The sequence below is a fragment of the Lampris incognitus genome, chromosome 20 (assembly GCF_029633865.1).
Source record: "Lampris incognitus isolate fLamInc1 chromosome 20, fLamInc1.hap2, whole genome shotgun sequence".
Classification (NCBI taxonomy): domain Eukaryota; kingdom Metazoa; phylum Chordata; class Actinopteri; order Lampriformes; family Lampridae; genus Lampris; species Lampris incognitus.
The window spans coordinates 13,208,451-13,226,578 of record NC_079230.1 but is presented as its reverse complement, the minus strand read 5'-3'; the positions used below and the strand labels follow the sequence as shown (position 1 = coordinate 13,226,578).

The window sequence follows — 18,128 nt, the reverse complement described above, 5'->3', positions numbered from 1 at the left end:
CTGCAAACTACTGAATGCATGAAGATGCAGGATTTCTCAGCCCTCAGACCTAACAGTTCCAGTTTGCACTCTGAAATGATCACAGGAGCAGTCCCTAAATACAGAACTGAAGACGAGGGTCATGTGAAAGGATTTTTAAAAGTGGAAATGATACCGTCTGTGAATGTTCTCATTCATCCAGGTCATGGTTATCCAAAGTTGTTGAATCAAGCGCAGCTGGACTTGGTCTAGTCAGAAAGGCACGAACTGAGGAAGCCTCTTGGATGAGAGGCGAAACGTCTTCACGGATATATACCAAGTCCAGTTGCACTTGTTTCAACTCCTTTGGATATGGAAATGATACCATTTCATTGAAACTAAACTCTCAACCTGGCTGGTACTGACGAAAATAACCATTACTTGGTTAAAACTTAATATTTGAGTTGCCCTTAAAAAAAATTTTCTCCGGAGAGTTGGTATTGAGTAGGTACTTGTATTTTTGTTTTTCTATTTAGCTTCGATTTTCATGCAATGTCAAAATGCTTTGCTCTTTTAGTACCGAGACTCATTTTAATGAGGTGTGTTATGAATAAAATTAAGTGTTTACTTTTCTGTGCTATTTGCTATAGTGTCTATGCGGTACATCACAATTTTCTGTAAAAAAAAAAAAGAAAGAAGAAGAAGAAATGTGGTGGAAGCACTGTTCTGTTCTGTGTTTAACAAAAAGAGAGCGACAGAGACAGATGAGAGAGAGAGATCATTACTGATGATGATGCACCTTTCTCATAAGGGGCAGGAAATAAGAGTATCCTGGAGAGGAAACTTCACCGAGGTGCAGATGTAACCTTTCAGGCGTGAAGACAACGCTGTGGTTTGGCTTACATGTAAAGCGTTAACGTGTAGATCTGGGTCACCACAGACGCTAACACGTGCTCCGCTGACCTCTTGAAAGTGCAGCCAATGAGCTTACAGCGTGACATAACTGGACGGAAACAGCGGTAAATCAGAGTTACATTCAGGAAACAGGGCCAAAGGTTAGCGTGGGAGGCCGAAGAAATAAAGTGAGAATTGGTGCTACAGTATAATTTCTACATTTTTTTCTTCGTTTATTTATTATCTATTTCTGTTCTTTTGCTTCTGTGATCATGTTACTACTAGGTTGTGCTACTACAATGCTCATTGTATGCAGGCCACTCCGGTGAGACAACGTCCGTCATGTTTGTCATGTGAAACAGCCCTTCGAAGGTGGTGGAGGGGAAGTGACCGGAGTCTGTGGTTTCGGGGGGCATGTGCTAGACTAGCTTCTCATGTAGCTCATTTTTTGGGCGGCACGGTGGCACAGTGGTCAGAGCTGTCGCCTCACAGCAAGAAGGTCCTAGGTTCGAACCACGGGGTTGTCCAACCTCGGGGGAGTCATCCCAGGTCCTTTCTGTGTGGAGTTTGCCTGTTCTCCCCGTGTCTGCGTGGGTTTTCTCCGGGTGCTCCGGTTTCCCCCACCATCAAAAAGACATGCATGTTAGGGTTAACACTCATGTCTGTGCCCTTGACCGAGGCATGGCGAGACGAACTGGAGGTGGTCCCCGGGTGCTGCACGGCGGCTGCCCACTGCTCAGCTAGGATGAGTTAAATGCAGAGGAAAAATTTCCCCACGGGGATCAATAAAGCAAATAATAATGATTAGAAGAAAAAAATGTAATGCCAGCTGGTGACAATTTAGGATTGCCAGATTTCCAGTTTGACCTAACTGGACAACATCCATGTGTTCGCTTATGTGTGTCACTATCGATTTCTATGATCATAATTAATCATCCTTTATTACCATTATTTTGTCTATTTTCTTGTTAAACAGAACATTCTGAGATCGAATGCAGAATATCTACCAGGGGTGGGGGGCAATCTTGTCCAGAAAGGGCCGGTGTGGGTGCAGGTTTTTGTTCCAGCCAAGCAGTTACACACCTGAGCCCACTAATCAACCAGTAGAGTCTTTGCTGAGGAACTTGATTAGGGGACACAAGTGTGTAACTGATTGGTTGGAACGAAAACCTGCACCCACACCGACCCTTTCTGGATAAGACTACCCACCCCTGATAGGTATATAAATGTATACATAGTAGTTCTTAGTTTCATTATCAATATTTATATCCTCTGTTACGTGGCAATTAAATGCCATGGCTTATCGTTTTCTTGTTACTTTGCTTTGCTTGTCTGAAAAAGTCGTGTTTAACTTCACCCTCCTCAAGCTATTTGGATCTTGTCATGGTTTTGTGGTCTGGGTTTCCAAGGCTCACCTGTTCCCCGTTCCCTGATTGGCTCCCCAGCAGTTATATATTCCCTATTCCCCTATGTTTGGCCGGGTGCTTCATGCCGTCTTTTCTATTTGTCCGCTCGGGATTTCCCTCCTACCAATTTCACTCCTACCTAAAACGACCACCGGCGGTCAGAATGACGGCCGGTTTTTAAACTCTACATTCTGTCAAGATAAATACCCGACTGAGATATTAATGCATTGCATATGTTAGTATGTCTGTTAGGAAACGACTGAAACCAAAATTAACATTTTAACAACTATAATACAAATTTTAAACAATTTAAACTTCAGAGAGACGTGGTCGAACACGGAATAGCAAAATTGAAAAAGTGAAAATATTTCCTGATAAACAACTGAAAAGAAATATTGCCAATCTAACAAATGTAATAAGGCCTATAAAACGTGAAATAGACAAAAAGAACTGAAAATAACCATTGAAACAGTCCCAAACAACGACCGGAACTTAAAAACTACTAGAACGACCATGGGCCGTCAAAATGACCGCCCACTGTTTTTAAACTCTTATTTTCTGTCAAGATAAATACCCGATTGAGATATTAACGCATTGAATATGTCAGTATGTCTGTTAAGAAGCGACTGACACCAAAAGTAACATTTTAACAACTTTAATACTATTTTTCAAACAATTTCAACTCGCCGCTGTCCAACGTCGCACCAGCTGGGCGGTAGTCGCGGTGCGTCTGAAACGGGGGCTGGAACCAGACATGTCGGCCATGACTAAAACTCAAGTCGAGGCTGTTACTCTGCACTGGACACCGCTAGTGTGTTTCTAGGGCAGAACAATAAACCTCGCGAAGGAAATGACGCGACCAACACACGTCACTGCACAGTCACGCGCAAATTACGTGCCGTCATTTTGACCGGTCATGGTCGTTTTAGGTAGATCTTACAACTTCTTCTGTGCAATTGGTCCAAAACTAATTTTAATGCAAATATGTGCAAATTTAGGACCATTAAGTTATTGGCATGTCTGTATCTTTTCCTTTTTTTTTCACGAACTTATTAAAACTTTGAAAACCCAAAACGGTCAAAATGACCGGCGTGGTCGTTCTAAAAGCATTGCTCTATCCTAGCCTGTCTGCGCTTGGGTCCTCAGTTCCTGCTCCCGGCGTGACAGATCTGGAGCAAATGTTCCTTTGGTTTTTCCAGAATAGCTGTCATCTAGCTGAGCCTGGAGAGGATTTAATTTTATATTTTCTTCGCCAGATAAAGCAGGCTTGCTCCAAGTAGTAGCTCAAACTGCTTTTGTTTCCTCAGACAAGAGCAGGTTTTAAGAATCTTCTGCGGCAATCCGTCTCAAATAACACTTGAACCGCTCCCATCTTTTAATGTCGGACATATTTACTCGTTCAACTCATTTAGTAATGTTTTGATTTTACTGTAGATATACCTATTAAGTAGGCTGTAAAACTTAATGTTCCATGTCTATTCCGTTGCCTACCAACACGGGGATCGCCGGATCAAATCTCCGTGTTGCCTCCGGCTTGGTCGGGCGTCCCTGTAGACACAATTGGCCGTGTCTGAGGGTGGGAAGCCGGATGTGGGTTTGTGTCCTGGTCGCCGCACTAGCGCCTCCTCTGGTCGGTCGGGGCGCATTCGGGCGGGAGGGGGAAACTGGGGGGAATAGCGTGATCCTCCCACGCGCTACGTCCCCCCGGCGAAACTCCTCACTGTCAGGTGAAAATAAGTGGCTGGCGACTCCACACGTATCGGAGGAGGCATGTGGTAGTCTGCAGCTCTCCCGGATCGGCAGAGGAGGGGGAGCAGCAACCGAGACGGCTCGGAAGAGTAGAGTGATTGGCCGGATACAATTGGGGAGAAAAGGCGGGGGGGGGGGGGGAGAGAAAAACAATGTTTCGTTCCTGCCTTGGCACTCAGGCCCATCCAATCAGAGGGCTTCCTTTTTGCTGGCTCATCCAGCGAACAGCTGTCAATGAATACGTGACAAGGCGAATCCAGGCCGAACCACTGCCCCCCCCCACCCCCCCACCCACAGACGCATTCATGTGACGAACACAAGCCGACTCCGGCCTCCTCCCGAAGACAGCGTTGCCAATTATTGCTGCTTCATCGAGTCCGTCCATAGTCGGATGAAGTTCCTTTTTTTCCTACATTTTAATTTGTTATGATTCCCGTCCCTGCACGTGCCAGTACTTGGGCAGGTTACACATAACAACCCCTTAAAAACTATAGTGAAATGGCTGTCACATTAATTATAAATACAACCTTTCACATTTATCCCATTAATTTTCTACACATCATGGTATAAAAAGAAGGGGCCTGTGTTATTTAAGGTTTTTAACATTTATTGTGTAGTCTGTTTAATAAACTGAGCCCCTGGACAGAACAACAATAGGAATCTATGTTAGCCTGGCTAACGTTTACATAACAGATATGGCTACAACCTAGCCTTCTGCTGCCACAACTTTTAACATGACAAAATAAATGATGCAAAATGTATACACAGACTACAGCAGACAGCATTCAGATATTGGTACAACACTGGCATAATAAAAACATCAATGGAAATATATATCTGTTTGGGTGTGTCATAATATTTCAGGGTGAATAGTCTAGCAATTTCAATACATTTCTACATAAACTTCTGTATCAGCTCAAAACATGTTCAACATGTTCATGTTAGTTTGTCTTCTGTCAAGGAACTTTATTTGTAGACCAGGAACTCTGTCCAGAAAATTATTAAAATAAAAAAAAAGGGGGGGAAACTGCAGTAGTTATTATTGCAACTTCCAGACCCTCCACTTCATAGAGCAGCTCTACTGTCTCATTTGCTTAATTTGTTTAATCACTTAAACAAAAGCAGAGGAAGAATGATTCCAGCGTCCTGGCATATTTTTCTGGATAGATATTTGTGCTTTAATAAAAAATCTGTTGCAGCTGAGTGATAACCAGCTGACAAAACAAGGAAAACAACTGATTTGTGAGAGAGTCTCGACTACCCTGTGTGAAAGAGATAAGATCAACGGTGAGACCCCATTTCTCCAACATGATGCCATTCCCCTTTTCACCACTAGTAACCACTAAAATATGATGCCAAAAGGCCCCATTTTCCTTTAATCTACAGCACTGCTGGGATAAACAGGCTGCAAGTACTGCTCTTGCACAAAGCAAAATCTGGAATCAAAGCCATATCCCTTTCCTTAAGTTTGAGGGAGTGATTTGAGTATGATGGTTTCAACAGAAAATATTCGACCCCATACCTAAACAAGCTTCACGTATAGTAGCAGATTCACTACAGGTGTGTGCTCCACCAATAAGACTTGTTTGTAACCACAAGTCCAATTCAGGTACATTTCACCTCCGGCCAGTAGCTTGTCTTTTCTACTCCTGCAGCCAGCTTCACAGATAATTCATTTTTAATGGTCAATTTGATCTGGCTGGTAACATGGAGTAGTGTCTGGTGAATAACTAGAATCTGGTAAATTTGATTAGTGGAGAAACTTTTTGCCCTGCTCATAATGAGTTTCCCAATAATGAGAACCATTTACTGATTTTTTTGGGGGGGGGGGGCAAAAATGGAAGGTTTACAACCATAAATGAACACTACAAGGTGTAGACTAAAACTACTGTAACTAAGCTATCAAAATAAAAGGGTCTGAAATATTTAATGTCAGAAATTAAAATATTTTGTATTTCTGAGTACGTTTTTTGCCTATGTTGAGAAACGTAACGATCAATTTAACACCAGAGGGATCTGTTATGGGATGAGGCCTTAGCCAAATGGGAATCATGTTTCGCTTATCAGACCTGGGTCAAACAGCATTTCCAACTTTGGATAGTTTCAATCTAACTTAGTGCCAGATGGTTTGGGATTGCATATGCTCATATCATGGGTGCCATAAAGCTTAACTAGTGACACATTCCAAAGTCAGATAAGAATTCTTTTTTTGACTACCCATGTACCCGGCACTATCAAAAACAAAGGCTAGAAATAGTTTGCAAATAGTGTGAGCCAGGGCTGTTTTCTTAATGCAAATATCAAATATCTGTCCAACACAAATTTCCACTCTGGTCCCTAACAAGCCAGCGTCTGTTATTTACAAAAAAACCAACAACAAAACACTAAAATAGACAACTCCTCTCCTCTTGGAAGAAGCCAACAAAGTGCCATTGTAATTGTAATTGTTCTAATGTCGCTTTCCCCTCGCTCACTCCATCTAACTGGTCAAAAATTGATAATAGGAGCAACAGGGGTGTGCTGGTCCCAAATTCAACCCTCAGTTGAATGGTCCCCATGAAAACAAGGCAAGGGCCACCTTGGACTAAGTCTCTGAAACCGAAGCAGAGGTCATCTGTGTTAAACAGGTCCAACACTTTAGAAAGTCCATGTAGAGCCACTCCCATTTTGCCTCTGTTAATCAGTCAGGTTATTTGAGAAAGCCCAAGAGAATCATCCTGGGGTTAGCTTTGCTCAATACGAAAAGACCTGGAAAGGCAGAGCAAATCACTGATCAGCAATAAAGTACAATGTCCCATGTTAGGGTCAACACACAGCCATCCATTTCATACTGGTCAGTTCGGGTTGGCAGGGTGGACAAAGTACTTGGTCCAGTAAGGACACCTGGAAAAAAAAGAGGCCACCCACTTTGTGGCTGTCAGGTCAACAGAGCCAACCTCAATTCCGGCTTCAATTTAATCACCCCAGTCAACCAATAGTTGGGTTTTGCTGGGGGGATCAAGTGCTTGTCTTCAAAAATAGTAAAACCCAATCCTTGCTGAGGCCTCTGCCATTTTGGCTCTGATGCTCTGTACTAGTCAGGTACATCAATGCAGAGTTTAGGCGGGGGGACAAAGTACTTCCCGGGGCTCTGTGTGATGACCACGCCTGTCTTCTTGTGGAACATGGGTGCGATCTTTGGTGCTGGCTCAGGGACTGGCAGGTCCTCAGGGGCCTCGGGGTCCTCGCTATGCTGGAGGTCATAAGAAACATTGCCATACTCTCGCAGAAAGGGGAGGAGCTCCAGCAGGAAGTGGCAGAAGTCTTTACGGATGCCAAACCACCCTAGAGGAAGGTCAAGGAAGAATTGAAAGTGTGACAGAGGGGTCTACAACTGTGGATCTATAAATTTTGCACTTGTAGAGCACAGCTGATATTGAGAGATATATGATAAAGTATTGCAAGGCCCAAAAAGCGAAAATATTCAGACAAAGCTCAACTTATATGATCTACCAGTGACATTTAAATTTTCCTGAAGTATAATGAGTCTAGTAAATATCAGCAGGGGTTGCTGAATTGTATGGACTGAAACAAAGTAAATGTGGAAGGTGGAAGTCTTTAGCTCATAGACAAACAGCTGCTGATTTGCATATGTGAATGGGCTCCGAGTCATTCATCGTAAAAGACCAAGAAAACAGCAGCCAACTCTTCACTGGGAATAAGCTTTAAGGTACCAGTGAAATAGCAGTTCACCCATACTACTCTAGATGGAGCTGCTCAATGGTCACAAGTGGATGTCAATGGTTTGGGCAGTTGCAGTAAAAATGCATTTACAACAATGATAAATAAGTGGAGCAATGCAAAATAAGGGCCACTTCAGCAGACCTTCCCAGGATAAACGACGACTTTGGACAACAAAAATCTACTCACATTGATTCCCCCCTTTTTGGCCGAAGGTGGTAGCCATGAGGGTGAGGAGGGACAGCCAGAGAGGAACAAACACACATACATAGCTGAGATTATTATGGCCATCCAACTTGTGCACCAGAAGGATCTGAGGAGACCGAGACAGAAAGAGAGGGGTTTTAGATTTGTCCAAGTTTGTGTGTCAAAATCTCTCACATACAAATGTGCATGATGGGATGGGAGCAAACATTTCAAGTATCTTAAAAAAATTTTTTTAAAAAATCACTCACATCTAAACATGTTGACAGTTAAGTGCAAAAGAAAATGCTATTTATGCATATTGTGCAACTACATGTCAAGTGTACATTGTTGACAAAGGTAAGACTGACCCCTGACAGTCAGAGCCAACATCTAAGATCCCTTTAGCAAGGCAATCAACCCCTTCCTGTTTGGTCACCGACTGTAGCCAACATCTAAGAGCGCTTTAGCAAGGCAATCAACCCCTTCCTGTTTGGTCACCGACTGTAGCCAACATCTAAGAGCGCTTTAGCAAGGCAATCAACCCCTTCCTGTTTGGTCACCGACTGTAGCCAACATCTAAGAGCGCTTTAGCAAGGCAATCAACCCCTTCCTGTTTGGTCACCGACTGTGTACATGCACATAAAAATCCAAACTTATTCTGGACACAAGTATCCAGCTTTTAAGCCGGTGTAATGTTTTGTTGTGCAGGCTGGATTTGAGATGGGGAGAAGGGAGGCATCATGATAGTCTGTGAGGGACTGTGAGCGATGAGGGACAACGTTTCTGTTACAGGGGAGTCATAAAAGGGCCCAAGCTCACAGTAAGTTCACAACAAACAATGCCAAATTTTAGCACATCGCAAATCAATGAAAAGTGAATGAAACGAGGCGTTCTTGAAGTGAACATATGGAACTTAACAGGAACTACAATCAAGTCCTTCAGTCCCCAAATGACTGAGAGGGAGCCGTGCCGATTGGTCCACTACAAGCGAAATCATTTGCTCATGGTGAACATTTTTCAACACAAACGAGCAACCATTTCCCTTATTTTGCATGTCTTGGTGGAAAACATCTACTTGTTGTGCCACAGTGCCCATACAAATACACTTTGATTTGACTTTGCAACACAGTGATAATCAATGAAGGGTGAATACTTTGGCAGCCACTGTAGATTGTATATTTTACATTTTTCTCTTCACATAAAGTCTGGAGCTATCAAGGGTCCTTTGTTGAGTTTGGTGGTTTATTCAAATGTTTGTCTAAATGTCCCCATTGTTACTATTACATGGAAGGAATAACTATTAAGAAGCTATAACACCATTTCAGAAACAGCAAGAACTCACCTCAAAGGTGAGTAGGGGAACCACAATGGTCATCCAGCTGATCGCCATGGTAATGTGAGTGCGGCGTTGCTCAGCAATGATGTCAATGGAACGCAGGAACAGGACGGACCAGATAATGTAATAAAGGACGACTAGGCACAGGAAGGACATGAGGATCCACAAGGGGACACACACCACCTGCAGCAAACACACATGCACGCACACATACACACACAAAGATACAGATATACGGCCAAAACACAAGACACAAAAACAAACAAAGAAAAAAAAGAACATTTATCAAATTTTCCACACACAAAAAAAAAGACGACTCTGTGTCAGAACGGGGTGTGGACCAGCTGTCCTGAGTTAGTCTAACTCACCCAGGACAGATAAATTAGTTCCACACACTGATCGTTTTTACACAGAGATCCCGCAATACTGCCGTAACGAAGACTCGTCGGCTTTGTTCTTTTACAATGAACCAAACAAAGGCAGCATAATCCCACCCCGGTGTGTGATTTTATATGGCATGCTGGTTTTCCGGAAGCAGAGGTGGCACGATGTACAACACAACAGTGTCGACTGTCCCGTCCTGCCAGCTGGCCCTTTTACACAGACGTTGATTTGGCTTTGTGACTACCTCCGCTGCCGGCTTAACATCGGAACAATGACCCCTCCACTCCATGTTTGTACCTTTTACACAGAACAGCAAGGCGGTTTAATGGTGCAGCATTCCCGCCTTGAAAAGGCTGTGTAAAAAGCCTCAATGACACACCAGAGCCAGTGAGAGAGCTGAAGGCTGTGGGAACAGCCCCTCAGATTTGTCTACCCAGAGAAAAGACACAATAAATATTAATCAACATTCGTTTTTATTTCTTTTTAACATGTTTTGTGCTGCTGGGTGCGACACCGATGCTTCTGATGGGGATGGAGAACGCTGGCCGGCCGGGTCTTGGTCGGATATGGGCTGTTGTCCTTCTGTGACTGGTAAGCACCTTGCTCATTGGGGGGAGGAGCGGCAGAGTTACATCTTCCCCGAGCAGTCGCCAGGTCTGTGTCTCTTTCACTTGCTGGAGCCCCTGTATGGGCCACCACTGTAGCAAATCTGCTCAACAGCTGGTGCTCCCCGGTACAGAGACATGGACACAAATGGTCAGTGAGGGTACGACAACCCATTTATGAAGACCAAGTCTTAATAAATAATAATAATTAAAAAAAAAACACCAGAGTTAAAACCATGTTAAGACTTTAAAACAAACATTCATTGAGGGCATTTTCACACCTATAGTCCATTTGTTTGGGTCTGAATCCGCGAATGAGTTGCTACTTTGTTGCATTTTCCCTTTGGTTCGGTTTAGTGGCAAAATTTCAAGCAAACCAAAATGTATCACCAAAAGCCACGTGGGAGCTGTCACTCTGTTCATTGGCCAGAAATCTTGTGGGGTTGGAGGGTGGGGAAAGGAGTTTGTTTTTCTTCCAGGAGAGTCATCCAAATTGGACCATCGGCAGAATTGGCATTCGTTCATAAATGTGATCATCCTTTGGGCTATATACCAAAAATAAAATATTTGAGCAGAATGGCACATTTGAATGCACTTCAAGGCCACATCTAGAGAACAATGTGTTGCTTCGCGTTACATGAGGAAGACGTGCTGCCTTCAACTGGCAATTCTGTGTTGACAAAGCTCATCCTCAGCTCATAATGCACAGTGCAGCTGGAGACGGGCGTTGGTTTAATCCAAAAAATGTGCAATGCATCCTTCAGTTGGGTGGGATCTAGGTCGGCTCATGTTCATACCTCAAACAAACCGTACGAGAGTTTGTTTGTAACCGGATCAAGACCGCCTCTTTAACAAAGTCTCGATCCGGTTGTTTTGGTCCATACCTGCCCAAATGAACCGCACCAAGGTGTAAATCACTCCAGGGTTTAATTAAAACAGACTAAACAGCTCAGGTGTGAAAGCACCCTAAAAGTCTTTTTGGTGGGGAGAGAGCCCTGTGGGTCCGTCCCCACAACCTTCAGCTCACTCTCTGGTACTAAAGCATTTTCGTTTGGCGTGTGGAACCAGCTGGTCCACACCCCACTCTACCCCAGACACATTTGAAGAATGCTGAGAATGGAGCAAGGGGTAGTGTGTGTGAGCATTTTGCTGACAAAGAGTTAGTGTTGCCTTCTCTAATGTACACTGTTTCATTTTTGTTAGTCAACCATAACAACAGCTCACAACTGGTACACTAAAATAATGACAACACATCGACAACAAGGCTCCTGTGTGCGTATCAGTTGACACATCATCATTCCTTATGCATGCGGTCGTACACTTCCAAGGCCTGTTCTTCCAGTCAACTTTCCATCAAATCCAGACGCTGTTTTACACAACACCAAGGAAAACATGAGAATGTGAATAAAAAACAATTGCAAGCGCAGGAATGTGGTTATTTTGAGGTGATTTGAGTGCCACAGAACTGATAAGCAAGATCCAAAAAAATCCCAGCTCGTGTGAGAAACAATGAGAATACCTTCCCTTTATCATTTCATCTCACACCATTTATGATCGACTGTGTGTGTGTGTGTGTGTGTGTGTTTAAGATTCAAGAGTTTTATTTGTCACGTATACACAAGCAGAAGTCCCGAGTGCAGTGAAATGAAAAAAGGTACGAGCTCAGAGATATGTGCGTGTGTGTGTGTGTCTAACCAGCCAAGGCCAATTGATGATCTTGTCCAACCTCAGGGCAATGAAGATGAACTGGAGAATGTTGACTGAACACAGCACCTCCAGCTGAGGAGGAAGAGAGAGATGGGCATATGTAGGTGGGGGCAAAGAGGGACAGTGAGGATTGGATATATAGTAATATATGATTTATTCTTACTCAGATCCATTCAAAAATAAATATGTTTCTTGCTTCATTTTGAATTTGGAGAGGACATGGAATTTAGAATTTATTACTTACTGTATAATTTATTATTTACTTTACCAGAAGATCACAATACTTTTGATAAACGCGGAAAAGTGGTATTTCTTTTGCCATTGTAAACTTGGAACTAGCAAACTCATCTGATGAAATGATGACACATATGAGGCGTTCATTCCTCCTGATGGAATCTCACTTGAGAGAATTGCTGTAAGGTTACTTCGAGTAATCTTACCCACCTATCTCAAGGGAGTGGCTACATCACACATATTTTAACTCTCCAACCACAGCTGAAATTCTCCCATATTTGATAAAAGTTAAAATAAGTGATCATTAATTCCCTTTGGAAATTTGGCAGTCAGATGATCTAAGATCTCTAACCCTAGTCCAATTGCAGGGAGACATCTATTCTCCACAAACGTAACTGAATACAAGTCTGAATCCAGCCCCTTACCTCAAGGGAACGGTCATGCCTGAACCCCCATACACAGGCTGCCACGGAGACGGGTGACACAAAAAAGAGGGGCATGAAGACAAGCAGCCAGAAGTAGCTACCCCTTTCCACTCGGTCGCACACCAACACCTCAAACATGAGCAGCAGGACATGGAGACCCACTGCGATCAGCATGGCCTTAAACTCCACGCAGGTCTCACCCTCAGCCCTGCCAGGGGAGTGAGGAGAACGTTCAAACTGAAGCATACAGTGTATTTGTTCTTCACTGTTCTCCAATTCTGATGATGTGAATAACTATGATAGGGGGAACACGGTTTACATGCTGGTGTAATGGGTAGAGCTCTGTTATAAGCTTAATGTGCCGTATCTGATTGTCAGCCATGCAACTTTGCTCCTTCTTCAAACTCATTATTTCGTATTTAGCTGTTAAGATTTAAAAATGCTACCATTTTTGTGTCATTTTTTCCAGGGAATGTCCCAAGTAGGGATACACCGATATCACTTCATCACTGCTGACAACAAATCCAAGTATGAATCATTAAGTTTTGACCGATACTGAGTACCAATCCGATCCATTACTTTTGCTGAACAGTGTAGACTTAGACCATTCGTTTGGCCAATAACTGAATTTGATAGATGGGGGGGGGGGGGGCGCACTATGAAAGAATTACAGGCTTCCATATGCGAAAATGCAGCGAATCAGGCCATTTAGTTTTTTACTCATGACATGTTACTCATGGCTTTTGGTACCGGATTTGACACCAATACTCCATTTTAGCCTAGTATTGTCCCAATGCTAGACAAATAAAGTTGACTTGACTTGATACCACTCAGTGTATCCCTAGTTCTGACTAGGGCTGTCACGATCATGAAATTTTAGTCGACGATTAATTGTCATACAAATAATCACGATTAACGATTTGTCATTTTGTTTATGTCAGATTTTTGTCTATTTACTAATTTTATGTCAGATGGTTCAATATCTAAATTGCTTTGACTCCTGTAATAACTCCAAAGAGGATACTGATAGAATAAAATAGAATGATTTGCAATCAACTTAGCCTCTTGCAACTAAGAATGAATAAATCAAAGAATGTTGCTATAGCAATGAGCAGTATTTCTTGCAACTACCAATGGTTTAGCTGAAGGTTCTATGTTATGACAGTTTTCCCTTTTAAAACAAGGCATTCTTTAGGTGCATTCCAACTAAAACCAAGAATAAAGATTAACTTAAAAAAAAACCTGTTTCATTTGACTCGCAGAGTCGAATGTAACAATGTAGCGAATTCAGGGGCAGCTCGGGAACCACTGCAGCCAGGACGCGAACCCAGCCCTCCCGCACCACGGGTGACTACGTTAACCAGTCGACTAAAGGGTCCGACCCGTTAGCCAAGGGCTAGTGAGTCTATATATCCGTGCACGTTACACTATCCCCCTCCTTTGGGAAGCATGTCTCCATGTTTCAGCATATCAGCTCCCTCACGCCTCTAGGTGCACGCGCTTCCGATGGCCTCACGGTCTCACCATCCCACTTCTGACCCCAATGTCGTGATTTCGGGGGGCAGCCAGAGGTAAGAGTTAGGCTTTCTTATAAGCTACAAGTAAAAAACGGGTACATCATCAAAATACTCAGGCTGATTTAATCTTATTTTGTCTTTACAAGTTCGGCGAATTGGGTGGGGTAATGGATCTGTAGATGTTTTTTTAAATTTGTGGTATTAGCGCTTTTGACCGCCATCTTTTTGCTGCAAGTCCGGCAATTCGCCTCCTCCAAGTTATTGGGCCCTCCTTTGTAATTTGGCTTAAAAGCAAAATGTGCCCACAGTGGTGCTGTGGGATTTGGCTTTGCAACTATGTCCATGATGTTAATGTCAACAGATGCTTGTCGAAATGCAGTCATCGAATATTACAGAATAAGCGTCACAAGATAAACAGTTTGTTGGCGCCATTTTTTTTTTTGGCACTAATTCTCCATTCATGTGCCAGGGGCGTAACAAGATGATGTCATTAAAAGAGTGCCAGTCAAACAACAAATAGTGGAAAACTGTGGAAATATGAAATTTCTGCTAGTTTCATCCAGCAGTTTTTATATAAATGAATGGAAATGATTCTAACAATTACGCAAAATGATCGTGGTCAGGTCAAATGTGCCATTAAACCATCGCAGAAGGAGCGCAACAAGACGACGTCATTAAAAGAACGACAGTCAAACAACAAACGACAGAAAACAGCGTGGAAATAGTGATGGAAATATGACATTTCTGTTAGTTTCATCCAGATGTTTTCATACAAATGAATGAAAACGATTCTAATGATTATGCAAAATCATCGCGGTCAGGTCAAATAATTGCGCTCAGGCGATTATGTAATAATTTTGACAGCCCTAGTTCTGACCCAAACCATTAAAATGAGACAACAAAAAAGTGTCTATGATCTGATTATTAATCGATTAGCCAGTCTTACATGTCCCAGCAAAACAAAGTATCATTTATCAGCATATGAATCTTCAGGATTGTGGCTTTAATCTGTCAGTGCTCAAACCATTGAGCTACACAAGGAATGGAACCTTTAACACTGGCAGTGAGAACGCAATGCCCTTGTCAACAGCGCTCCACATACCAATTCAAAAGTAACCATTTACCTGTATTGGGGGTTGTGTGCCCAGACTCCTGTGCCCACCGAGGCCCCGATGATGACCAGAAGCTTCCAGAGCCATATTGGGGTGAACACTGCCCAGTAATTCCACTGGATGATGCCATCCAGCCTCAGTGACAGTAGCACAGAGAACAGCAATAGACAGGAGTAGATCAGAAACTTACTGCAATGGACAGTGAGTGAGAGACAGAATATGTGAGAGAGAAAGAGAAAGAGAAAGAGAGAGAGAGAATGAATTTATTCATATCACTACTTGATAAGTTGCTTTTAAAACTATCAAATGGGGGAAAGGAGTATATAGACTTTTTAAAACACTGCTGATAAGTGCTTTACAAAAACGTTGATAAAACAAACGATAGCATTAACTGCACAATATAAACAAAACAAAAAACATTTAAAGATAATGTGTAGCGAGATCCAGGAAAACGAACACAGCAATATAGGTAGGAAGCAGACCATTTCGGTTGAACGTGTACCACAACACTGAAGGAAGCTGAAATCAGTTTGGAGCTTAAAGCAACAGAACAGAAAAGGGAAGGGAAGGACGGACTCATTGAAGACTAAAATACTGAGACTGCTGTAGAGCAGAAGAGTGAAAGTGGGATGCTAACGTTCGGACAGAATGCGAGATGACATTAAATAGAACTGGCAAAATAAGTGGAGAAATGAACAACAGCGACTCTAAATCTTAATAATACTGGGAGAAGACAATGTAAGGGTTGAAAATGAACAGGACAGCGTATGGGTGAACAGAAACTTGCTTTCGCAGCGCTAGTGCTAACGTTAGCTATAAACTCAATATTCTAACCTGCTCCTACAGCTGATAAAAGGTAACACGCGGGAACAGGTGTGTTCCCAATATGTGTGACCCAACATTAATAATGAATATCACAGAACATGCAATGAGACAAACTGTAAGACCTTATTAAAAGTAAGCGGTCGAAATTAGCTCGCATACATTTCACACCTTAGCCAGTTAGCTTAACGCTAGGCCTACGCAATGTTACCGTGAGCCGCTTCAAATATATTCGTTGTCTGACGTTATCTGGCAACAGATATATATATATATGTTGTGAACTTCATAAACCGAAACATCTGCTGCAGGCCAGTATTCGTGGAAACTGAGCTAGCTAACGTTATTTGGTAAACGTCGAGTTTAAAGCAAACAAGCTTGCTAACGCGTCACTTAAAACTAACATTACCTGGGATTGAAATCTTGAAAAAGTCCTCTCAGATTCATGGTGGAAAAGCGAGTCGCTTAACAGCGACTTTGCTGTCCAATTGAGTGGTTATTTAGCCGTGTGGTCGTCATCTTTTACGAGAACTTGTTTTGGGCTTTCGGCTGAATTAGATTCAACAGCGACTGGTAGCTCTTCCTCTGCTGTCTCCTGTGGCAGGATCGAGACAGAGTCACAGTTCAGGACTTCCGCTAGATACTTTTCAAAATAAAACGTGTTCCCGACGGGCGTCGCTTTGAAACGCACCGATGCCAAATGAAGTGTGTATTCAAGGAGGAATTCAATCTCGGAATCCAGAGGCTAAATCATCTGTTGATCGAGATGAAGGAGGAATTTGCAGAGGAAAATGAGGAAATTGAAACTTTTTCCTCAAAAAAGTAGTTTTCTTTCCAAGACAAATATGACAAATATTTAGGTTGTCTCTCACGGTGGCATGTGCACGATGCCAAAATGAGATCGCAAAGATTTAAACCCAACATATAAAACAGACTCTCAGGAAGATATGTACACATAATATGCCTTGATTAAAAAAAAAGAATTTAATTTAGCTGTACAATTTTCAGCCACTGGGAGTCGGACTCCATTGATTAATCGCGTAATCCATGCAAATGATATTGTACGTGAACAACTGGTGACTTCGATTTTGAAGGCATAAATGCCTGCTTAATATCTGGTACCGGTTTGTCCCTTGATGGCGCTGATCTGTAACTGCCATGGTAACTGCCCCGTCCGCACCAGAAACCCGATTTGTTCTATGCATGTGCCATGTTTTTCTACGCATGTGCCATGTTGTTATCGTTGGCTCGCGTAGGCGCAAAGCAACTGTTTATTTTGGGTTAGGTTAGCCCCGCCCCTCTATTCAGGTACTTGAAGCTAATTGGATAATCTGTATTTTTGAGGAGGAGCTGTTGGCAGGACAGACGTCATTTACCACGAGTCAGATACTGTGCGCTTCGTGCCGAGGCACAATCGTTGAATTGCCACCCTCGGTTTAGGGTGTTTTCACTCTTGGTTCGTTTCAGCCCTTTAAACGCAGTTCAGAGCGATTAGTCAGCATTTTTTTTTTGCGCATATGTGAACACTCCAAACGAACTCGGACCCCTCTGAATCGAACCGAACTCAGAGGTGGTCTGAGTTCGGTTCGATTTCTGTCCGCGAATCGGTTCGCTTAATCTGTGCGTTGTGAATACAAAGCGCTCTCGGTTCGCGTCGCCCTTTGCCGTTGTATTTTCGCCCTCTAGGCTTGCCGTAGACAGAACCGGGACGCTCGAGAAAAAAAACAAATGACACGGAGTCATGGCCGTAAGCAGCACTAGTGGACGAGGAGTAGTTTGGTCCGAGGACGAAACTGCTGCATCCATCCATCCATTGTCTTAACCGTTTATCCTGCTCTCAGGGTCGCGGGGATGCTGGAGCCTATCCCAGCAGTCACTGGGCGGCAGGCGGGGAGACACCCTGGACAGGCCGACAGGCCATCACACGGGGCCGATACACACACACACATTCATTCTCTAGGGACAATTTAGTATGGCCAATTCACCTGACTTACATGTCTTTGAACCGTGGGAGGAAACCGGAGCCCCCCGGAGGAAACCCACACAGACACGGGGAAGAACATGCAAACTCCACAC

General features: G+C 43.1%; 1 protein-coding gene across 1 annotated transcript; it reads right to left on the bottom strand.

The window, feature by feature from the left end:
* Positions 1-4,607: 4,607 nt before the first annotated feature.
* tmem185 (transmembrane protein 185) lies at positions 4,608-16,600 on the bottom strand. The gene is made up of 7 exons (XM_056300270.1): positions 16,462-16,600; positions 15,246-15,422; positions 12,605-12,812; positions 11,934-12,017; positions 9,256-9,432; positions 7,917-8,040; positions 4,608-7,331 (listed from the first exon to the last, which is right to left on the bottom strand). The coding sequence occupies exons 1-7, from the start codon at positions 16,497-16,499 to the stop codon at positions 7,081-7,083; spliced, it is 1,059 nt and encodes a 352-aa protein (XP_056156245.1). The 5' UTR covers positions 16,500-16,600; the 3' UTR covers positions 4,608-7,080.
* Between the last annotated feature and the right edge of the window lie 1,528 nt (positions 16,601-18,128).

Coding starts and splice junctions, on each gene's coding strand:
- tmem185 (XM_056300270.1), bottom strand. CDS start 16,499: ATGAATCTGAGAGGACTTTTTCAAGATTTCAATCCCAG. Junction 15,423..16,461: donor TTTCAAGATTTCAATCCCAG/GTAATGTTAGTT, acceptor TGTCCATTGCAG/TAAGTTTCTGATCTACTCCT. Junction 12,813..15,245: donor GCACACAACCCCCAATACAG/GTAAATGGTTAC, acceptor CTCCCCTGGCAG/GGCTGAGGGTGAGACCTGCG.